The following is a 24,189-nucleotide window of genomic DNA, read 5'->3' as shown; positions in this document are numbered from 1 at the left end:
ATATTTTTTAGCACTACAGCAATGCATGTACAGTAGGGTGCAATAATCACAATTACTATTATTTAAAAACAATTTTTGTGGTTAATGATACAAAACAATCGTATACACTGAGGACAGTGGTTAATTTGGATCTAGTGAATAGGCTTTGGCTGCTAAATGTGCTTTATGTCATTTTAAGATAAACACTGAAGACTAAATGTGCTGCAGTCAATGTTAACATGGACTGTGTAAAGCCATCCTTATCCGATGTCTATTGAGCTGCTCTGATTCAGTGATAGATGAAGCAAATCCTTCTCTACTCATGAAGCAGTAGAGAATCCTGTGGGATGAAAGGAACTATCTAAGTAAATAGATAAGGCATTTATTCATTGGTGTCCTTTGTGAGTTTTTAGTTAGATGAGTCATGTATTACTGGGGTCTTGTCCAGGGTGTATCCTGCCTTGCACTGGTTGCTTGCCAGGGTAGACTCTGGATCCCCCGCCACCTTAGATTGGAAAAAGCAGTTAGAATGTTAAATGAATGGATGTATAGTGCAGTAGTGCATGGGAAAACAAGGCAAAAACTATGGATACAACATGGTTAAAGTACAGAATTCATAGGCCATGTCACTAGCCAATTGTAAACTGGATCTGTCCAAAAGTCAAGCTCAATTGGCAGAATAAGATGGTCATGCAGTGTCCTCTTGGCTTTTAGTACAACACTGACTTGCCAGGCGTCTAGAGGCCTGCAGCGACATAGTGAATAACCACTCCTCCAGTCAGGGCAAACTCTCCTGAGTGGCATTGTGGAGCAAAATATGGACAAGTTTGTCAAGCATGCAAGTCATAGGAGTTTTCCGAAATGCTTTCTCCCTGGGTACGCCAGTCATTGCAGGAGAGCTGAGTCTTCAAGCCCTTGGCTCTAGGTGTATGAGACAAAAAGACGATGGCCAGTAAGCCCACATTTGTAAAACTTGTGCCAGAATCAACGTGTTTGGTTATTGTGGGTACCTGTCGTGAAGGGGGTGTGATCTGGCTCGTAGCGGCACCATATTCACAGGTGGCCCTGTCCTCCACAGGCAGCTACTTTGCCAGCCACTTCATCATGGGTGGAGAGAAGTTTGACTCCACGCACCCCGAGGGCTATCTGTTTGGAGAAAATGCAGACCTCAACTTCCTGGGAAACAGGCCTGTCCCGGTAAGTACCATCTGGCTTTGCCCTGCCTCCTGATAAGATACTGGGTGGGTTACTGATCAGGGTCATGGGGTCATTTTTGCTGGTACTACATACTGCAAACAGTATGGCTGCTTTTAACTGACCTTAAATCTGTCCTCACCTTTAACCTTAAGTCTAAATCCTGTGACTGTTGGGACCACTGGACAGAGACCAGTGTTTTTTAAAGTTGCCCTTAAACTGATGAAAGGTGGTATAAGTGATCCTTGTTCCCTTATTTCTATGCACGGCATAATTACACAATAATCTTTGTATGAAATACAAAAATAAATAGTTAATGTATGCATTTCTTTTGGCTGGTAAATGTATTTAAAGTTGCTGTTTATCTTTATATTCACTAACACTAGTTACAAGATCAACTCAGTTGTGCTGTACAGTACCTATTGGCTGTTCAAATGGTCTGCTCCATGAAAGGACTGATCAGTTTTGCTTATTTCAACTGCACAGTAATTCATGTATAATGTAATTAAGCAATGAAATAATTTTTAATTTAGAAGTTAATTTCTTTATGTTAAGCAGGGGAAAACTAAAAAAATGTTTTGTCCTAAAGTATGCTTATGGGTGTCCTAATGAGGCTGGATGTTTAAAACCCCTCATTCTTGATAATGTGATTCAGATTTCTAATAAAATAAACCCAAGTGCTAAGTCCTTGTCCCTGTCCTTGTCCCTGTCCTTGTCCCTGTCCCTGTCCCTGTCCCTGTCCCTGTAAGGACACCATGATCAAATTAAATAGAAATGTGAGTTTCCTCCAAATTCACTCTTTTGGTTGACATCTACAGTACAACTAATCATCTTCCTCTTAATTCAAATGCTGTTCCAGACATGTCATTTTCATTTATTGACAGACTGTCATAAAAAAAGACCCCGAGTCTCCTGATTTTAATTTTGGAGGCTGTAATGACAGTGTCATCTGTTTGCTCCATTGATCCATACAAATTAAATCCAGGTCTCGTACAGTAATGGTGAATTTGCTGCACAGTGATCTCATTTCAGGTTTCTTTGCTCTTACATGGCCATTCCCTTCTTGCTAATAGGGATTGGAATTGTTTTCAATGTGAACGTGCCTTTGTAAGTCAGTACTCAATTAGCAATTGGAAATTCTTCAGTTATTTTGCCTTCAGGATTTAACACAATTTCAATTTCACAGTTCAAGTGGATAATACCAGATATGGTGCTGTGGGAATTCAAAACATAACGAGCATGTTTTTTTTTCCAACAGTTTAAACAGGAGCTGTTCAATAGTTCCTGACTGGCTCTGAGAAATGGGCAGGAGGAAAAATTATCGGGCAGAGTTTTGTAATTCATGCTGAAAAAGTGAGAGTTGGTTTGTCAAACCATAAAATACTTAAACTGGAATCAATAAAGAGGCATTTATTTGCATTCTTGGAGATGCAGGTTTAAATACAGTATGTCATTTGACCTGTCTGACACATCCTGTTTCGCAGTAGGTTTATTGATCCAGGAGCTTTTTGATCCAAGTTCAAAGTCAAAACCATCCTTCTCCTACAAGAAGTGCAAAATGATTTTTCATATTGGATGCATGCATTCACAGCCCTGTGAACCAAATAATAACCACAATACAATATAGCTGTCATCATACTAAAGATTCTTAGCAAGCAGAGGCCAATATGCTGACTATAGATCAGCATTCATAAAAAGAAATGTATCACCATACTTGCACCGCTTATGCTGGTATGACGAGCCGCCTGCTGCTACTATTGGCACAAAATAAATTAAATATAGCACTCAGAATTATAAAATGTCCAAAATATCCTGCGTTATATTTTTTCCTCCCTTGCACAGCTACATATTGTTTTTAGAAATGTCTGCCTTCTGCTTGTGAAACGCTCCTTCCTCCCTCTACAACCCAAGAAATCTAGATGACTTACAGTAATTAATCGATTTGTGAAAATGGATGTTCAGTGTGCCACAGAACTGCTCTGCCTTTAAGTGCACCTTTTCAGAGCTCTCTTCCCTTAATGATGTTATCCAGTCTCGGCTGTTCTTATTCTGTCTACCTGGGAAATCTTTGATCCAAGTGATTGGGTCAAAGGGGGGTTGATGTAGGGCTTTGGAACGTGATTTGAACTGAAATGATTCCTATCCTGGAGCAGGAGAATCTGTAGCTGTGGAGAGGTACTGTACATAGTGGGTACTTAAAGCACCATTGTACCAGGTGTTTTACAGTCACCACTTGCACATACCGGGTTTATCTGTTCTGGCTGTAAAAAGCCATTTCTTTTATTATTACATTAATTCATGTATGTTTTTGTTACTCTCTGTTTGATATACACAGCTACATTGTTCTCTGTAATCCTCACTTCATCTGCACCGCTTAAAGTTTTATGGTCAGAAATCATGAGATTGCAACAGTAATGAAAGAAAGAACTATCTTCCTGGTTGTGCGAGTCAAGTTCTGAAAGACTGAAACCCATGAGGGAGCTATTTAAATCACAACCTGAAATCAAAGCATCCAGTGTATAGGCTACTGCATGGTGTGTCTTTATTTCAAATTGCTCCCTTTCTCTGGAATTCTCTCCTCAGAGACTTTGGGATTAATACTGCCCCGCCTTTGTTCAAAAATAGATTTCAGACATTTCGTATTCAAAGGGATTTTTACAAAGGCATCACCAGACTATAAGGCACCACAATGTGCTTTTTATACACTTGGAACACTGCGGAGAATTAGGGAAACGTACAATTCCCATTGCATACCAGTTAATTCCATTCCAGGTTTTACAATTAGCAGCTGTCTTATACAGTAAATGCCTGTGTTAGTGCAGAAGTACTTTAATCTCTGCCATATTTTGGTCAACTTTGGCGCAAAATACAAAAAAATGATTTAAACCAATAATATAATGTACAGTATTTCATCTGCATGATTTCAACAAGATTCTGCAGATTTATAAGTCCTGGTCAGGCTAACACTACAACATGATGGCTCCTTTATCTGTTCTCCTGAAAAGCAAGGTGATGGGTAGTTTTTTCTAACCCCCACATGGGTAGCAGCCATTAAATTATCCTCACTTCCTTTAGATCTAGAAATACCAACCTTGCTCCTGATTTCTTTTGAAGATCAAAAACAAATTTGGGATAAAAGAAAGGAATTCCTTCTGAAACTAATGCTGAGCCAACAGCCCAGTCAGAGTTCAAGTTGGAGTCGGAATTAAATTTTCAACCCACCACCCCAACAAGCATTCAATTCAATTCAATGTATTTTTATATAGCGCCTTTCACAACAAGGTTGCCCCAAGGCGCTGGCTTTCCTTAATGGCCTTTGGCTTCCCGAAGGATTCTCCACTCTGCCTGATGGGTACCTGCCATCGGGCACTTCCTCCTGGACTGGACCTTGATGGGGGTGGTGGGGAATCAGTTTGGATTTCGCCCAGGCACAAAGCTCCAGTGCTGAAAGGATGAACGGATTTAATTCAGCACTTTTACAGTTTCAGTAGATCTGTACTAGTTACACCGTTGCTTTCCAATGGTGGTTAAGAATATTTATGGTCACTGTCCCTGTCAACTTGTAGTTATTTCTGGAAATGAATATAATAAGGTGTGTAAAACAAGGCGGGTGGTGTGGTGGCACAGTGGTTAGCATTGCTACCTCGCGTGACTGGAGCCCTGGGTTCAATTCCTGCGGTGCTGTCTGTGTGGAGTTTGTATGTTCTCTGTGTGTTCTTGAGGGCTTCCTCCCACAGACCACAGACATACTGGTAGGTCAATTGGTTTCTGTAAAAAGTGGCTCTGGTGTGAGTGTGTGAATGTTTGTGTCTGTGTCTGCCCTGTAATGGACTGGCATCCCATCCAGGGTGTATATTGTCCTTGTGCCTGTTGTTTACCAGGATAGGCTCTGGGTTCCCCTGTGCCTCGGTACTACAAGAAGCAGTTTAGAAAACGAATGGATGGATGAAACAGATGGGGAGGAATTTCTGTGTCATCCCTATAAAAAGAGTGCAGCTCGTGGACATGAAGGATTGTGCTTTTTTTAACATACCCTTCTTCTCTCTAGAAGATGCACAATGAAACAGCTCTTCGGAACTTTGGTTTCATAAGCTTACCTTTCATAGGCACAGTGGCAGAATTGTCCTGTGCTGCATTTTGAAGGAGACACTGAGGAGATTGTCCCCGGTTCACGGACAGCAGGAAGGATGGGACTAGTGAGAGAGAGAGTGTGTGTGTGCGTGGCACTGCATGTGAGGGACCCAAGCCAGAGGCTGTTACGTGTGTGCTGGTTATCCCCACAGCGGATTAACATCCCTGTGAGCAGACGGGTCGTTCAGGCATCGGTTTATCAATCCGTCACAACCCAGAGCTCCAGCTGACGGCCTGCGGGCAGCCCCGTGTGAGCCGCAGGCGACAGAGGGAGAGCTTTCCAGGCCTCTTCGCCGCACCACGTGGCTGCATGGATTTGCTGGCCCAGGATAATCCCTGAGGCTGGTTGCAGTAATGAGAACTCGAGCTGCTCCTGTTTGTGGGAGGGGTGGGGGGCACCTTGATCTTTCCTGCAAGCCAGAAGCAATTCCAGCCCTTGCCTGCACAGACTGCTCTGCATGTTTATCTGTGTTCTCAATTTTCAGAAATCTGTTTGACCCTCTTTCCTCAGCATGCTGGGCATTTGTTGAAATTTACAGCCCCCTTATACTGAAGTAGTTTTAAACACCCAGCAGTGCAGAAGCCTGCCATACAGAAGAGATGTCTGGTATTTTGGTGGCACTTTTATTATCCTTGAAATACACTGTGTGCAAGCCTTTTTGATGAGCTTCTGTGTTGGATCCAACGGGCTGTGTGTCTTCAAGCTCCAAGATAGCAGTGTGTTAGAGTCTCACAGTCTCAGAGTGACACTTTGTGTTGTTTAGTGCATTTTTTTTTAATATGACAAAACTGTAAGTAGTTGTCCAAATTGGATCCGCTTTCCTTTCAGAGCTGAAATTGTCCCTCAGGGCAGGTTTGCGATTCACTGTTGGTTATAATTCAGTGTTTAAATTTCCAATTTAATTTATATTTTAGAGCTATAAACCTTATAAATAAAACACATCCTGTGAGACAATAGTTTTGAAAATTGTTTGTACTTTTTCGTCATTGCTTTATGGTCAGATCATTTCCATACTGATTCTTTGTGCACTTGAAGAGATAATGAGAACTTCAGTGTGTATGCTTCTTTTGAACATGAACCAAATTGTTATAGGTTTTTTGCATCACTATAATAACATATATCCCTGTTATAATGCCTTGTTTAACTCTGCCTTGAGATGTCTTGTCATTTAAGATCAAGCTGTCATACAAAACAACTCATGTCATGTGGTGCACATTGAAGAATGCAACCATATAGTAGCTGTAAAAGAACATCTGGCCACAATTTGAGTGCAATAAACCACCCAAGGTATTAACCCACATCCTCTTGCTTGAAGAACCATCAAAACAGTGGTTTCCAGTGCAACTTCCTGTTGAAAAGAAATACAGAAAATAAACATTTATAACAGTGGCAGATATCTTAGCTGTTTTAAATGTGGTCCAATGTACTGTAATCCTAAATACATTACAAAACCATATTGTTTAACAATCTGATGGTAATTACCCCTATTCATAAATTTTGCACTGTATAATGTTAATTTAAAAGAATTTTTGACTGCTTAAAAATGGATTGTAAAACTGCTTGGTGCTAACTTGTAATAGAGAAAATTTCAGAACGCAGAGATTAATTCTGAGTTCATGAATTTCGTGTCTTGGGATTTAGCTTGCTTCTCTTAATTCTCATGCTTGGACAAAATATTATGCAGTTTTACATAGTTTATGCAGTTTTCATAAACACATTGCTCAGAATTTCAAGGGTACAATAAAATGAAAAGACACCAAGGTCATTTTGCAAAGTTAATTGCTGTAGCTGCTCTGCATTGTTTTGGAGCGCTCAGAAGCTGGAGTTCTAGCCTTGCATTCCATAATAAGAATTGGAAAAAGTCCCCTGAGGCAGACACACAGCCATCGTCATCCCAATTCCATGAGTTTGCAAAATGCCCACTTCTAAGGGCAGTAACTCTGGTTCTGGTAAAAATACCATGCTTATTTCAGTCATGGTTTGTTCTGTGGCTCCTCTGATCTAAAGTTTTTTTTCGTCTTCAAAGTGAGTGGTTTTTGGCATTGTCTGTAACGTATGTCAACAATTGTATTTGAATTTAGGTCACTGGGCACATGAGAACAGTGAGCATATTTGATAGGTTTACTGCAGTAAGGACCATCTGAACTGTAAATCTTTATTCTGCAATATGTATACTTTATGAAAGTGTGCTTGGGGCACCAGTGTCTAATTTAATTGTTTTGTTTTGCGATCTCTAGTTTCCCTATACAGCTCCTCCTCCTCAGGAGCCAGTGAAGACCCTCCGGAGCCTTGTGAACATTCGCAAGGACACGCTGAGACTTGTCCGGTAGGTCCAATGAACTGTTTCCCTTGACTGAGGAGATCCCAGAAGGTTTTCTACAAGTATATTCCTAGTAATAGTTTACCATGGTAAATTCTGGATTTTAACTGTGACCTTTCTTGTGACATGCTGGTTTTTCTTCTGTGCTCCCCCATCTTTTCCAGGCCTTCAGTCTAACTTCCTTGACAAGACCCTTGTATGCCATATTGAAATCTAATAAGGGGTTTTCAGTGTTGCCCTTTTCAGAATTTATTCATGGCTAATCGTGGTACACCGTGACAATGACAGAGAGAAATGACCAGGTGCTGTATGTTTCCCCTGGTTGAGGTGTGCGAGGGCTTTAATGCAAGTTTCTGTGGTCGTGCAGGTGTAGCGAGGATGTGAAGACGCCCAGGGACGAGGTGGGCACCAAAGGCAGAGCCTGCTACAACGTGGAGTTCACCTTTGACGCCGACACTCAGGTCGCCATCACTATCTTCTACCAGGCCAGCGAGGAATTCCACAATGGCGTGCCAGTGTAAGGAAATGTCCCAGAGACGGGGTCTGGGCAGCTTTCAGAGCTGTGTGCTGTGGTGCAAAACTTGCCTGCTGTTTTTTTACTTAAAAGAAGCTCTAGTTCAAGAATGAAAAGCTCCAGTCCTCAAGAGCTGCAGAATCCATCCTATAATTCTGGCTTTAATTCCATGTCTGATTTTAATTACCTAATTATTTAGGTAAGAAGTCAAATCTCCTGTTTTTTAGGTCTTAACCAGTAGCTTATTGTAGGAGTGTGTAAAGTTTGCAAGACAGTAGACATCCCTACTCAAGGTAATATCTAGTATTACTACATTGAACCCATTAATGCCTGCTTTTGTGTATTTGACATTTTATTTTAATTTCATGTTGACATGGTGGAGCAAACAGGTTAATGTAATTCTGTAGCACACGGGGGTGTTTGGGGATGTGTTAGCTGATGTCAAGGTGTGTGTGCGATGCAGGACAGGAGCCTTGGTGATGACCTTAGCACCCGTTCCTCTTGCTGGTTCCTCAGCTCTGGAAGAGTTGTCACAGTGCCGGGGTGTGGTCACAGCGGAGTTACTGACTAGGCGTTTGGGTCTCCGCAGGTACATCCCTCAGGACAACTCCCTGCAGTCGGAAACGGTGCATTTCAAGAGAGGGGTCTGCCAGCAGTTCTGCTTGCCATCGCACTCCATCAATCTCTCAGAGTGGAGCGATGATGAGGTAGCTGGGATGAGAGATTACTGATGGAAAATGATAAAAATAGACGGCTCATGTTGGTGATTTTCATTTCACTTGTTTATATGTTGCTGTGGACTGGCACCTTATCGTAATCCTCATCTAGTCTCAGCCAGTGGCCTGGAAGTGCTTTAAATGTACAGTTTAAGTGCTATAAATATAAAAAGGTTTAATAAAAAAGTGTCATATTTCATGGTTTTAAATGCTATTGCAAAATCCAATTAATCCAGTTTGTTTGTTATTATAGTAAACATAATATCAAAGTAGCATACATCATTCATGCTGTAGGTGTTATGTCTCAGACACTCTTGATATGTCAGTTTTAGCAGGGTTCTCAGACCTTTTCTAGCTTTTAATAAATCTCTTGAAATCATCACCTGCTTCAGGTGTAGGTAAAAAGTGAAATTACTTTAAATAAGTATAAGGATCAATGAAAAACAGTAGATCAGACATTCCTTGAAACTGCAGTTAGACCCTGGCTCTCAGCTAGACAGCTCTTTAGGCCCAACTCAGACTGGTCCAATGCTATAATCCCGCCCCTAAGACTTCATGAGGATGTGTGTCTGCCTCCCTGCAGCTGGTTTTTGACATGGATAAGGATATCTACCCCATGGTTGTGCAGGCTGTGGTAGATGAAGGAGAAGGTAAGCCATCCCTTTTCCGAGTTACTCACACACATAAAGCCCAACGACCTCTTTTGACTTGTAGTTTAAAGCATTGTTTTTGTAGCCATTAAGCAAAATGCCTCTGGAGTCAAATCCCTGCAGGAACATTGGCAGTTGGTTTCTCAATAAGGGTGTAGATCCCCTCATGAACAACCTAGCCTGATATGAGTCTTGCAGACTGTGAGGTCTGGGATTCATTTTGTGCTGAAGGCTGTAGCTGGCTCCTTGCTTCATAAACCAAAGATACTCAATGTGAAACTGATCAACCAATGTAAAGCACATCCGTTAGTGATTATTGAGAATGTCTTCTACGGATTAGTTCTGATATCTGTTACGATGTGATCAGGGACACTAAAGCAACAAAAATTGTAGTTCTTTCTTTGTGATATTTAACATCAAATGAGTATTCTTTAAACCAGCAGAAACTTGTGAATGTCGCAGTAAAAGCACAAAGACAAAAAATAAGTTTGAAAAATGGGTAGATGAATCAGAGATAACTAAAGGAGGGCAGTGCTTCTAAGAAACACATACGCATGCAGTAGCTTCTAAAATGCAGCAGAAATACATAACAATAAAGGATACAAAGGGTATAAAGATAAAGGAGGAATATTAAATATTTTTCTTCCACTCCTCAGAGCATTTAGGTCATTCCCATGTGCTGTTGGCTACATTTGAGAAGGTAAGTGAAATATCTTCTGTTCGTTTTTTTGGGAGGAGGGAAACAAAATGTCTTGTGCTGTCATAGTGAAGAAGCAGCCATGTGGAAGAGAAATACCTGCTGTCCTTCAGGGCGCTGCAACACAGAAGCAACCTCATTAAATCTCTCTGTTGTATAGGAGAGGTAGATTTTGACAGGGGCATTGCTTAGGAAAATAAATTGAAGAGGAACCGGTTTTACTGTTTCTTGCTTAGTGATTTGTAAGAAGCTTGTCTTTCAGTGTGGTAGTGTACCCCAAAGCAAAAGAAACACTGTGGCCCCACGGAGGACCATAAGTAAGATGGTGTGCCAGTTTGAGCTCTGGATTTGTAGTAGACCGGTTGGGGGTTCGAATCCAGCTCTGTTGTTGTACCCTTAATGTACTTGTCTCAAATTATTCCAGTAAAATGTGCAGATGTATGAATTTGGTACAAATATAAGTTGCTTTGAATCGAAGCATCAGCCAAATTAATACCTAATGAGAGTGCGGGAAGTGGCAAATGCTGAAGTGTATTTTCCTGTCTTTACAGCATATGGATGGAAGCTACTGTGTGAAGCCATTAAAACAAAAGCAAGTGGTAAGCTTGAGTTTCTTTAGGTCTCATTCCTTACAGATTCCTCATTGTGAAGATTGCCGCTTGCTTCACAATGCTGCTAGGAGCCCTTTACTCATTAATACATTCACCACGTTTAGTGTTGCGCCAGGATATTTTTAAAGAGTTAAAAAACAAAACCCAAAATATATTAGAATTGAGAATGCTGTATGAGACTAGATGTCAAAAACCTTTCCACCCACAGTGCGACAAAGACAACATGTACAAGACTTCCATAATTGACATCCTTGTGCAGCCTCAAGCTTTTCCTTCAATTACAGTCATGGTCATCCAACCATATACTGGACAATGGACGATCGATACTCACAGGACGTTCTGTGGTGTCCCATTATTCCAAGTCTCAGGAAGGTGTGCTCCATTTGGAAACAGATTAAAAGTGTGGCACACGTTACATTTCTCCAGCTGATCGAAACTGTCTGAGTACTCTTAAGAGAAGTAGCACTTGGTGATCTAGTGCCTTCCCTAGCAAAACTGGCACATTAAGTATGACTAAACATACTTAATGTTTAAGCTGTAAAAATTACTCACAATAAGTCAAGTGTGGTGTTTGATGAGGGGTGTTAGAGAAACAAGCTGTTAAAGGTGCATTCCTAGTAGGTAACCAAATAGTTCACGGCCATTTATTTTGTTAATTGGAGCAACGAGATTACTTGTCTAAGCATGTTGTCTCTTGCTAATATTGTAGTTAAGGTTACCATGGTGTCACTGGCTTTTTGACGCTATGTTGGACAAACCTGGGAGAGACTCCTGCAGTTAGATCCAGATATTAAATTGATGAATGCTGAATATGAGCAGATACATCTGGTTAGGTGTTGATCCAAGAGCTTTGAACATAAAAGGAAAATTGCATTTACATGCAATCAGTTATAATTCCATTTAAGATAGTAAAATCCTTTTTGGTTTATATTGTTTGCATTCTCAGCTGCTCATACAATTTTTAAAAACATTCCAGTACCATTTAAGTCAGCTGTTGGTCTTGTGAGATCAAAGAAAGGTATTATTTTGGAATGTTTGAAGGAGTGACTTAATTATACGTGTTACACCAATAAAGAACAATAATGCACCACAGGGAAATCGTTCTCTTGTAGGTAACTAGAGTGCAGTGATGTGTTGTAGTGGTAATAAAAGGAAAATGCTCAATTATTTAAACAATTAATGTTAACCATGCACTTAATTGAAAACTCAATAAACTGTCAATTAAATATTGTAAATAAAATACGCAAGTTCTCTATTTGCTTTTCTCAATGAGCTTTTTAATATTACAAGAGAACAGGCTTTAATGCCATTTTTTCCAATATAACGCAGTCATTAACTGCTGAAAACAAACAGTTCTTTTGGATGATCGGTTTCTAATTTTCTTTATTATTATACTCTATTTCAAGTAGAGTGTGGGATCAAAATGTATATGCTATTTTGCTGTTTGAGTCCAAAATAATATTCACTCATTATATCACCATTATATTTTTGCATATTAAATGTGCAGGTATATGTGTGTGTACTTGTACACAGTTTCCCAAAGTGATCTTTACTTTCAAAGTGATTGCAACAAGTCACCTCAATTATTTTATGTAGTATTATTTTATTTTTATTTGCTTTTTCACACAAATAGTGAATTTTGAACTTGGCACAGACTTTGGCTCTTGAAATCTTTTATTTAGAAATTCAAACAATTTGTAATATAAGAACAATTTGTTTCTTGCAGCCACTAAGACAGGACTGGCGGGCAGGATTTCATAGCTTCTGTGCACACACATGACACCTCATTGGGCGAGAGTCCTTCTCAGTTGGTGCCCTTTGAAACTATCCCAGATGCACCTTTAAAGGCTGATTAGGATACATCCATCCATTTTCTAACCGCTTCTTCCAATTCAGGGGTGTTGGGGAGCTGAAGCTTACCCCGGTAAGCAAATGGTTATATCCTGGACTGGATGCCAGTCAATGACATGGCAGACAGACACAAACACAGGCGCACACACCAGGGTGATTTTGTTTTTGAAGAGCCAATTAACCTACCAGTATGTCTTTGGACTGTGGGAGGAAGTCCTCACGATCACAGTGAGAAAATATTCCATGCGGATAGCACCCCTGGTCCACAGTTGAACCCAGGGCCCAGTGCTGGTAGCTCTGCAACACAATGCCGCCTGATTAGGATACAGTGCTGTTTTATTTGGCACATCTGATTAGTGAGGTAGGACACTGAATATTTTAGTTTAGGGTAGAAGAATCCTTACCTGGCTTTCAAAATCCAAATGAACTTGATGTTGTGTTGCTTTTGTGATGCATATAACCATGTACAGTATGTGGTTCAAAAAGTGTCTTTGGTCTTTGCCCTTATTCTTCATATCTAGCTTATTGCTCTTCACTCTGCTGGGTGCAACAGGGTGTAGTTTTTGCTGTTTATGGCATGTAAGTTATACAGTGCCTGTTCTTTGAAAGCACCCTTGTTTGCAAGCCTGTTTGATGGAGTACTGACGGTCTCATCTCTTTTTTTTTGAATTTTTCAGGTGGATGGGGTCAGCTACCTCCTGCAGGAGATCTATGGCATCGAGAACAAGTACAACACTCAGGAGTCTAAGGTACTGGACTGAAGCCCTGGCAGGCACGGAGCTTCTCTGCAGCTGTAATGGCTGAGCGAACAGCAGGCAGAGTGATATAAGCAGCTAGAGTGTAATAGATTTGGTACAGTGTATTGGAGCTGAGGCTCAGCACAGCCATCTACAGTATAGGAGGCTATGACATGCTGTATCTATTACAGACCATAGAATGGTAAAGTACAATCCTGGCATAACAATCAAGAATTGAGTTAAAACAAAGAATATACAGTACATAAATGTAAGATATGATAACCTTAAATAAGAATAGCTCATTGGGTTTTTAGTAGCTAATTGACACAAGTCTATCGTCCAACCTATTCTTAAAAGAAGCTAGCATATTGGCTTCAACAACAGAGGAGGGTAACTTGTTGGAGCCTTTCACAAGTCTTGCTGTAAAGACATGCCTGTTTCTGATCTCTGATTTGTGTTTCACTGATGGTGTTGAAGACATTCATTGTGTTAATTATAAGCATGCCTTTTATAGGAATACATTTTGAATACCTGAATACCTTTCATAGTCTTTGTGATTAAAAAGGCTCGGTTGTTTTAGCCTGTCAGCAGGGCACGGTTTTGAGCCCAGCACTGTACCTTGTTGCTTACCTCTGGACTGATTCCAGTGCAGAGTTAGGTTTCTGAAAATATTTTCAACAAGTAAAATAAGAATAAAACTGTGCTACTCCAGAAGAAAAGGAATAAAAGAACAAAGCGCTCAGATCTTAAATATCCTGATATCTATCAAAGATACAGGAGATGCTACAATATTGAACGTTAACCCAATATTCTGGGACCTGTCCTTTTGTTTGCCCAGGTGGTGGATGACGAGATCAGCGATAACAGTGCAGAGTGTGTGGTTTGCCTGTCTGATGTCCGGGATACCCTCATCCTCCCCTGTCGACACCTCTGTCTCTGCAATGCCTGCGCAGACACCCTGCGGTACCAAGCCAACTGCTGCCCCATCTGCAGACTGCGTAAGACCCGGTGCTCCACACTGAGGCTCTGTAGGAGGGAGGGGGAATGGCTAAATTTAGATGGAGGACAGCAAAAGAAAGTGTTTGCAGCTCTTGTTAGGTTTAACAAAATTCCAGAAATGATCTAGCTGGACATGGTTACATTTTTTCCACAGAAGAATTAGAAGAAGAATTGTCTGCTAATTATAGCAGTTTTCATTTACAGCATGGTAGTAAAAAGTGACAAAAAGATACTTCAGTAAAAGTTTTACCGGCTATCAGAATCAATTCAGTGTGCAGAACTGAGCCCATGTATAATGGGTCTTTTTGAAAGATTTGATACCATTTTTTTTTTAATTTGGTTTCTTCTAATTTGGTGCAGTGTAGGTTTTGGAAGTAATGTGTTGAAATGCTCACGCTAAATAGAAGGTCCTGGAAAAATTACTTTCAAGACTTTAACACAAGCTTTGTGGGATGAAGCAGAGCTGTTCTGGTTCTGAATTTATTCATGTTAACACTAACTTCTCAGACTCATTTGACCAATTAGAATTAGTTACAAAATGTTAGTTATACTATGCATCTCGGAGAACATGACCATCCTATTACCTGGAGCACATCTACCAGCGCACTGTGCATCTTGTGTATAATGACATTGCATAGTGACTTGTCACAGCATTAGGTACCCCTGCCGAATAAAGTTGTAAGAGGAGCTCAAATGGAATGTGAAATATTCCACAAGGTTTTAAAGTATCTCCAATCCTGGTCTTCAGGCCTCTTTAGCTCTTAAAATATTGAATGGAATTTGAAATTGGTTGTTGATCTTTTACTGATTTTGGTGTTTCAGAATAATGTTTCATTGTTGTGGTGCCTTTGAGCAACTCCTTTCTCCTCATCAGAGCCTGAACTAGCAGCACACTTTTCAATTCTTGATTATGCCTGATTTAAGAAACAGTCTGAAGCATACTTGAATATGTTCTATTAAAAAAAAGCTTTAATACTAGGATTAAAATAATATCTAAAAGTTCTGCATGAAAAAGTGAGAAAACAAATTTAATTAACATTTTATAGCTTTTTTGTTGCCTTTTTGCACAGGGACTGTTCGTATACGAGGTTACAGCTAATACTCAAACTTTAATCACTCTGTCCTTAATCCACATTTTCTATTTTCCAGCCCAGCGGTTTTACTGTAAATTCTTTCTTGTCTGCATTTCACAAGAGGGTTCCCTTTAATTCCCTCTAATCCTGAGTAACCCTAAGAACAATTCAGTTGTATGGGGGAATTGCAAAACCCTTTTGCACCCAAGGACAAAAATGCTTCTGCTTGTCTGACAGGAAAAAGGGAAACGGAAGTTTTTTTAAACGGAAGGAGTTTATAGGTGAAAATATCTCAAGAGAGGTCTTTGCAATGAAAAGAGAGCTCAGCTGATTTTGTTTAGGTGTTCAACACCTTCATACTTACTATAAAAAGAGGGGGACATTTTTCCATTAAACGGGAAGCAATGAAATTCTTCGTTTTCTGCAGATTTATTATAGACTTTATGAATCTGAACTTCTTGCTTTGCTTCTGATTTCTGAAGAGATGCATTTGGCAGTTTGCTTCCAGCGGAAACAGCAGGAGACATAGCTAACAATGCGCTGGTGTGTCATTAGCATTCCAAATGCAGTCGTATAGCCAGCTGCAGACAGCGCTGCTCTAATAACAGTTATTCTGTGTCTCTGCCTGTCTTGTCAGCCTTCAGGGCACTGCTGCAGATTCGTGCCATGAGGAAGAAGATGAGTCCAATGTCCCCCACTGGATTTAACCCTGTCATTACCTCCCAGACCTCAGACTCTGAGGAGCACTCGGTAAGGCTAGTGACAGGCTCTAAAGACTGAAGTGCTGTTTCTACTGTGGAGTATCTGTCCATCCATTTTCTGTCTGATTTATCCAGTACAGGATAGGCTCCGGGGTCTATCCCAGCAAACAACTGGCACTGGAGGGATATACCCTGGGTGGGATGCAAATCCATCACAGGGCACATTCCGACAGACACACACACTCACACCAAGGCCAGTTTTTCTATAAGCCAGTTAACTTACCTCTACGTCTTTGGACTCTGGGACGAAACCTCAGCAACCAGAGGAAACCAATCGAACACAGAGTGAACACACAAACTCCAAGCAGACAGCACCTCAGGAATTAAACCCAGGGCCCCAACCCTGTGAGGCAGCAATGTTAACAACTGCACCACCATGCCACACCTCCTGGATATATATTCATACATCTTTTTTTATACATAGCAGTTTATAAAACATGTTTATTAATAATAATTCAGGATTTGGCTTCAGTTGTACCCTCAATAGAAGATCAAAGGAGGATTCCCTGAAAGGTTAATAAGTTTACAATATCAACCTTGTTGCAGGGCCTCCTGATAAGCTTTTACAACAGAAAAAAATAATTTGCCAAGCATAGCTGTCCTCCAGAGTGCTAGAAAATTTATCAAAGGAGGATAGGGGATAATTATGATTTATCATAATGTATTTCATACAGATTCAATTTCAATCAAATGTCTGGTTTAAAAGCACCTTACTGGCTTGAGCCATTCGAGACCAGCCCTTCAGGCAACCATTTTTGTATTTCTGCCATAAAAAAACATGCATTTTTATCTATTTAATGTGAAACCTATATGTATTATTCTAATGATTTTCTTCTTGTGATTGTTTCCATAATTGGAAGAAGAAGCCAGGAAAAACATCAAACTTGTCCCAATTTCACACAGTGCTGCCATGTTCTTGGCATTAATATGGGCCTTCTGTGTGACTGTAGGCGTCAGGCCATGTTTTCGTGCCTGGTGTTATGTGGCTATTGTGAAATCTCAGGCTCAAGCATGCTTCTTTATACATGACAAGGAATTTTCTTTTTATTTTTTTAGGGGTCAGATTAATGTTCAGTTTGTTATATGCACAAGTGCAATGAAATGCTTATTTGCATGCATGCTCCAATACAAAGTACAAAGACATTAAAGGAATCACCAAAAACAAACACAGAACAACAGCGGCAACAACAAGTTAAAATAAAAGTCAGACAAGCAGTTTGTAGAAAAAAACATCAGTGTGAGCTAGGGGTGGAGTTCAGTAATCTGACAGCTTGTGGGAAGAAACTGTCTCTGATTCTGGACGTTCATGCCTTTATGCTCCTGTAACGCTTACCAGAGGGAGAGAAAATGAGAAACCAGGATGACTGGTATCCTTAGCGATACTTCCAGCCCTCCTGAGTCAGCAGGTTGTAAAAATGTCCACAATAGAGGGGAGCTGTACTCCAATGATGGACTGGGCTGACCGATCACCCCCTGTAACGCCTTCCAGTCAGACACCAAGCTGCTGCCAAACCACACTGTAATACCACACATGAGCACACTCTCAAAAGCACACCCGTAAAATAGACCAAATTGTTTTTAAGTTAAGTTTGCCACCTCTCCAATAAGAATAAAGGTGGGACAAGGTACTTTGTAAAGTCTTTATTTTGCAGATAAGAAGAAGTCGTACATGCTGTCAGGTGATTTAAGTGTTTTGTTTCTTTGCTGTGTTGGCACTGTCTGTTTCAGGCCTCCGAGCACATTCCCCCTGGATATGAGGCAGTGTCGCTGCTGGAGGCCCTCAATGGCCCCCTGAGCCCCTCTCCCTCTGCCCCCCCGCTGCACAGCCTGACTGGTGGCCACGTGTCGGGGGCCCTGCCCTCATATGCCAGCGAGGGCCACGGCCTTCCCGCGCGCGCGCTGTCTCCACTGGAGCGCTCTGTTGACTCCAGCCAGGGGCTCAAGCTGAAGAAGAGTGGCTCCAAGTGGGTATCGTGATGTCACTTCCTGAATGAAACAAGACTGCTATAACTGCTCCTGCACATCTTTTACTCATACAGACATTTATTTATACCTTAGTTCACTTAAAAACAATCAGTGTATTGTCCACTATTGGTCTTCTTCCTTCAGATATGGTTTTAATAAAGCCAACAAAAAAAGATGGTAGCAATTTCTTATGGTTTTCTGTCTTGAAGACAATGCCAGATGACCATCTGGCTCTGATATAAACGGTCCAGTTCCACAAAGTTTGTATTAACAAATTTCAATCAAGACCTTTCTTGAAATTTGCCGTACTAAATCACAGTCTCCAGCATGTTGTGCTTTCTCAAGCACAATATAATATTATAGAATGAAAACAATATCAATGGCAGCAAACTCAACACTCAAAAAATGACTATAACGTGCTGATTGCCTCTTTCATCATAAATATTCTTTTTCTTTAAAAAATTAGTAATTTTTTAAAAACATTTTTTCACGTCTTTATTGTCCCTCTTGGCAGTTGTTTTTTCTTGAATGCAGCATGACTGACAGCGGGTCTTAAATTCAACAGGACTCTTTCCCAAAATTCCTCAATCCTGGCCGAAGAAGATGACGAGAAGTCCGGCAGTGAATTGGAGATCAGGACATGCAGGAGAAAGATCGTAGATGACCAGCATGAGGTAATGTCCAAGACCAATCAGCGCTGTCTTCAGCGCAAAGCTTCTAATGATTGTTTAAACCTTATTAATTGCTGTTTGGAAATCTATATACTGTATTTCATGTCATACACTTTATTATTATGAACTGTACTTGCTGCTTGTTTGAAGGCCTTCCCTTTCTAAATCCATGTTGGAATTGCTTAAAATGCAGTTTTGTGAGTATTCTTTTGTGTTTAGCTCTCACTGTTGTTTCAATGTCTTTAACACAATCAGAACTAAAACTGAATGGATTGGTCTATAGTTCTTTTATTTCTCGTTCTGCTTACATTTGCAATTCTCCAGTCTGTACTGTACATACTGTTGCCGTTCGTAGCGGGTTAAAATATCTATGGCGGACATCCCTGGTTTACTTATGTATAACTTGAAAACACCATTTTAAGTAAATCACACTGTGATTTTGTATTTAGTTGCCCTTGTAGAACCTGAGATGGTTATATCAAAGTTGTCCAATGCCGTTGGAGTTCCTTCAATCACATGGCGCATTTTTTATTCAGGCAGCATTATGGAATAGTGGATAAGATTATAGAGTCCTGACAAGAAGTGGTTTGTGGATTCGAATCATGGGTGGCATCGTGCTGTTGTATAATTACTTTACTTTACTTTACTTTACTCCAGTAAATGCTCTGCTCTAACTTGTCTAAATTAAATAATTTTAACTGTATTCATAGTCAGCTTTTGTGTTCCCTGTCACATTATCCAGTTTATCACAATTTATTCCAGTCCCAGTCCCAAACTATTAGGAGTCCTTAACCATGTGAGCAGACTGTCTCAGTGGCAGGCAATGTGTGGTTAGCTAGAGAAACATGAGACAAAAGTCTATGACCTCCCCCAGCCAGAACAATCCCTAGATCTCAATCTCATCGAAAACAGGTGGAATGTTCAGATGAATGATATTCACCATCACAACACCTACTAAAGACCATCCCACTATCATCTTGTCAAATACAAGCCTCATCAAGGCCAAGGTGTGCCTGCTGCTCATGAATGATTTGGTGGGGTTTCCATTCAGTGGGAAGTCTTGTGGTTATACACAGCTTTTATGTTGTTATGCACAGCTTTTGATCCAGCTTTTGAGAGCAGAACTCTGGAGAAGCTCTGCAAAATATTTCTAAATCTCGCCTTTAAATGTAATTATAAAGGAAGGGTATGTGGGGAAAACAATCTTCTCATTTTGCTGGCATGTGTTTTCATTCTTCAGCAGCTACATGGACAGTCAATTGATTGTTGTCCATGAAAAGGTTTTGTCCCAAGAATAATGTTGGAAAGTTCATAATTCCCCCACAGCTTGATTTATCACAGCTTCTTGTCAGAATATAAGCACTGTCCATGACAACCCAGAAATGCATCAGCAAGGTCATAGAAAGCAACAGTCAAAAAACAGTGTTAGATTTCAAGAACCACCCCAACACATGCTTTTTTCCCTCTGCTTTTATAATAAGGCTCTGTGACATTATTGTATTTGTTTTGGCTATTGTTGTGGGACAGGCAGGGGCAACTCCTGAGAGTGAGAATCTAACCCTGTCGTCCTCTGGGGCCATTGACCAGTCGTCCTGCACAGGAACCCCACTGTCTTCCACAATCACCTCTCCTGAAGGTAGGGCTCTGCAGGGACACCCCACTGTCTTCCACAATCACCTCTCCTGAAGGTAGGGATCTGCAGGGACACCCCACTGTCTTCCACAAACACCTCTCCTGAAGGTAGGGCTCTGCAGGGACACCCCACTGTCTTCCACAATCACCTCTCCTGAAGGTAGGGCTCTGCAGGGACACCCCACTGTCTTCCACAATCACCTCTCCTGAAGGTAGGGCTCTGCAGGGACACCCCACTGTCTTCCACAATCACCTCTCCTGAAGGTAGGGCTCTGCAGGGACACCCCACTGTCTTCCACAATCACCTCTCCTGTAGGTAGGGATCTGCAGGGACACCCCACTGTCTTCCACAAACACCTCTCCTGAAGGTGGGGCTCTGCAGGGTCACCCCACTGTCTTCCACAGTCACCTCTCCTGAAGGTAGGGCCCTGCAGGGACCCCACCATCTTCCACAGTCACCTCTCCTGAACGTAGGGCTCTGTGGGGACCCCACTGTTTTCCACAGTCACCTCTCCTGAATGTTAGGCTCTGCAGGGTCACCCCACTGTCTTCCAGACTCTTCTCTCCTGAAGGTAGGGCTCCTCAGGGACACCCCGCTGTCTTCCACAGTCACCTCTCTTGAAGGCAGGGCCCTGTGTGTGTAAGTGTGGGGTTTCTCACTGTGTTAATCTGAACAAATAATCTCTCCAATTGTTGTAAGTGCAAGGATGAATAGTTCTCTAGGGGTCTATGCTTTCATTATTTGCTATTTGGGAAGAAAGCATTTGTGAGCTTCTATAAAAGCATTGGAAGATCAGAACAGGTGAGCTTAACCTGGCAGGTGGGCCTTCGTCTTCCAGTCACCCTGTATGTTCCTCTGCAGACCCCGTGAGCAGCAGTCTGGCCCAGTCAGTGATGTCCATGGCCTCCTCCCAGAGCCACCACTCCCAGCTCAGCACCGACACTATCTCCTCCATGTCGGGGTCCTATATGGCTGGAGCTGAAGGAGAGCCCCCCGAGACCCCCGCTGACAGTAGGGGTCCCTCACAGAACGGGGAGGTGAGTAGTGTGCTGTAGGTTTAAGGATCATGCTATTGCCAGTAACCCTGGGAGAAGTCCTTGTCCATTCAGAGGAAGTGGTAAAGACTGGAATTAAGGGATCTGAAGAGGTTGTTAATAAAAGGGGATTCATTATCAGATTTATTGGAGAGATGCTTGTTGTAAAACATTCTTTACTTCTTGGATTTTACTGTTGGCATGGTTCAATCTGTTTTTTAAGGGAAAAGATAGTAGGAAATATGAGTTTTCCGGGAAAGCATTTGAAGACGTTGGTGAGATTTGATACAGAATACATCAGAACCAAAAGAAAAGGTGATGGATTTCAGACAAAAACCCTGGGACACTCCTGGAGAAGGCTCAACAGCCCAAACATTGTGTTTCTCCTTTCTATTTTTCAGCATGGAATTAACCTTTACTTGTTGTTTTGCAGCCAGTTCACGCTGACCCAGCTCTCTACTCTAATATATATAATTTTGGATGTGTGATCTAGTTAAGAAAACAAATGCTTATGTTTCACCAGGTTAAACTGACATTAACATTTTCATATATTAGGAACATCATACAGACTGGAAATTGCCTATACGTTTGATAATTGATTACAGCCTGTGAACCAAAAACATAATCTGTCCATCCATCTTCAGAAAGCTTCTCCAGCAACCCAGAGTCTAAAGACACCAGTTAGCCTTCCCAATATACTGATGAAAGGGCAACTGGGAAAACAGCATGTGAATTTAAGAACCCTAGAACATGCTGTAATCTGTGACAAATGCTACATTTTATGATGAATATGCATCTTTTAGGCGCAATATTTATCTACCTCATCAGATCACATTTGATGGTGGAAGAGTGGTTAGGGCTCTGGAGTCACACCTGGAAGGTTGTGTGGTCTAATCCTAGGTCGGGCACTGCTGTTGTAGCAGTTGTTCCACTGAGATCCCTTCACTATATTACTAATATACTAGGTGTGTACTGTAAGTGGGTAGAAATCTGTATCAAAGTGTCAGTCAAATAAAATCATAATAGTGTGACCTGGGCTGTTTCATTAAAGCCCATCATACTAACACTGATGATATTATCACCCACATGTCTGTCTTTTTCTTCTAAGGCTATAGCTCTTCTCTGAGCCCTTGGGAAAGTTTGTATCTACAATAGCACATTCACTGTATTACAGCTGTTTGGGAAATTATGCTCAATTACAGCTTGATGAGACTTAATGTGCTCCTGCATGTGTTATTTAGGGAAGTATTGCAGATGAAGTACTCAGGGATATGTCCTCTTGAGTATGGAAGACATTATATGAGACAAACATGTTTGTGTTGTAGGAAACGCCCGTGGAGATGAAGGAGAACAATTTCCTTGCCATTGTAGCAGAGGAGCAGGACTCTGAGGTAACCACAAAGGCCTAGAACTATAGTGCAAGATGTCAGCCCACTGAAACTGTCCTATGTTCTCTCTGTGTCTTATGTTTGATCTTGGGGGTGCTAAATAAAGTCAAAGTGAGACCCACTATTCCAAAGTTTAGGCCTACAATGCTGATTATACACTGAATATATACTGTTCTCCTGAATAGTTCTTATTTTTTAAAAGTTTGTCATAGCATAGAGACAATATAAAACCGATCAACAGTAATTTTATCAGCAAGCCAATTAAGTGATTTAGCAAAATAAGATTTTCCCTGTTGGTAGACCAATAATTCCTCCTTATTTTAAGCCCCCAGCAATTAATAGCCTACATAATCTAGACCATTGGATTCAATTATTTACCTGCATTCAGCAATCCATGCGTATAGAAGTTAACATACAACCATTTAACAGACGATCATTAGTTCCAAAAGCAATTATCGATTTCACTATTTTAGCAAAATCGATTTGAAACTCAAAGGCATACTATTTTTTATAGTTTCGGTTATAGCTGCTCCATACCCGTTATCAACAGTGATTCTCTAGATGAACAGTTCTGGCTCATTTGTTCTTATCCTGAATTTGTCTACTTTCACATGTTGACAAAAAGTCCTAAAAGATGTGAAGGTTGGCAGACCTCCATCTTAAAGCTGTTATGATTTATTATTATGGGGCACAAGCTCCATTTCTTTTAGCTGGTCGTGAAATGTGAAATTCAAAAGCAGCGGACGCCAACTGTGCCAGCCTTAGTTAAGAGCACTTCGGTTGTGTTAAATATTAACATGCATGCGTGATGGTTTGTCGGAGGCAGACTACTGCAGCTTGTTAGTGCCAACTTAAATATAGCAGCAGAGCCTGATTCACAAAATGAAGGGTAGTGCTGTTTTTAGAGTTTGTAGAGCACCCATTGTCCCGAAACCAGAGATGTTTGGCTGGAGGGAAACGGTGAACAATGAAGTAAATGCAATTACTTGGAGGTGACTAATCACAGATTGCACATTGAAATTGCTCAGCATGTCTAAGCTGTTTTCTCCTCTCCCTGCAGGGAAATGATGTAACAGAGGAAGAGTGCCCCTCGCCCACACAGGACCCGGGTAACTATGAAACCGTGGGCCTGCAGGGAAACATTGGAACTGTTCACCAAAGGCTGCCTGCTCTTCGGTAGTGCCAGTAGGCTGTTCACCATGATGCAGCCGCGCAGTGTACCTCAGTGTGAGAACGTGCTAGAAGCCATTTGAGTTGTAGTTTT

The 24,189-nt window shown here is 41.1% G+C and overlaps 1 protein-coding gene across 5 annotated transcripts in view; it reads left to right on the top strand.

Annotated features, from left to right (window-relative positions):
* The window catches only part of rnf157 (ring finger protein 157), a 41,262-nt gene that overhangs the window by 5,417 nt on the left and 11,656 nt on the right, over nucleotides 1-24,189 (top strand). For 4 of the 5 annotated variants that reach the window (XM_088599450.1, XM_088599448.1, XM_088599452.1 and 1 more), the window contains exons 2-17: nucleotides 1,058-1,176; nucleotides 7,543-7,631; nucleotides 7,993-8,142; nucleotides 8,729-8,846; nucleotides 9,439-9,505; nucleotides 10,162-10,205; nucleotides 10,754-10,801; nucleotides 13,342-13,413; nucleotides 14,240-14,399; nucleotides 16,111-16,223; nucleotides 17,963-18,198; nucleotides 18,765-18,873; nucleotides 20,398-20,506; nucleotides 21,365-21,540; nucleotides 22,863-22,928; nucleotides 23,986-24,034. In XM_088599450.1, coding sequence (XP_088455576.1) covers nucleotides 1,058-1,176; nucleotides 7,543-7,631; nucleotides 7,993-8,142; nucleotides 8,729-8,846; nucleotides 9,439-9,505; nucleotides 10,162-10,205; nucleotides 10,754-10,801; nucleotides 13,342-13,413; nucleotides 14,240-14,399; nucleotides 16,111-16,223; nucleotides 17,963-18,198; nucleotides 18,765-18,873; nucleotides 20,398-20,506; nucleotides 21,365-21,540; nucleotides 22,863-22,928; nucleotides 23,986-24,034 — 1,725 coding nt within the window. The remainder of the gene's footprint in view (nucleotides 1-1,057; nucleotides 1,177-7,542; nucleotides 7,632-7,992; nucleotides 8,143-8,728; nucleotides 8,847-9,438; nucleotides 9,506-10,161; nucleotides 10,206-10,753; nucleotides 10,802-13,341; nucleotides 13,414-14,239; nucleotides 14,400-16,110; nucleotides 16,224-17,962; nucleotides 18,199-18,764; nucleotides 18,874-20,397; nucleotides 20,507-21,364; nucleotides 21,541-22,862; nucleotides 22,929-23,985; nucleotides 24,035-24,189) is intronic. The other variant, XM_088599451.1, reaches the window with a different exon arrangement.

Source organism: Lepisosteus platostomus, chromosome 11, assembly GCF_059453375.1.
Source record: "Lepisosteus platostomus isolate fLepPlt1 chromosome 11, fLepPlt1.hap1, whole genome shotgun sequence".
NCBI classification, from domain to species: Eukaryota; Metazoa; Chordata; class Actinopteri; order Semionotiformes; family Lepisosteidae; genus Lepisosteus; species Lepisosteus platostomus.
The sequence above is the reverse complement of the archived record's forward strand: the minus strand, read 5'-3'. Positions and strand labels throughout refer to the sequence as shown.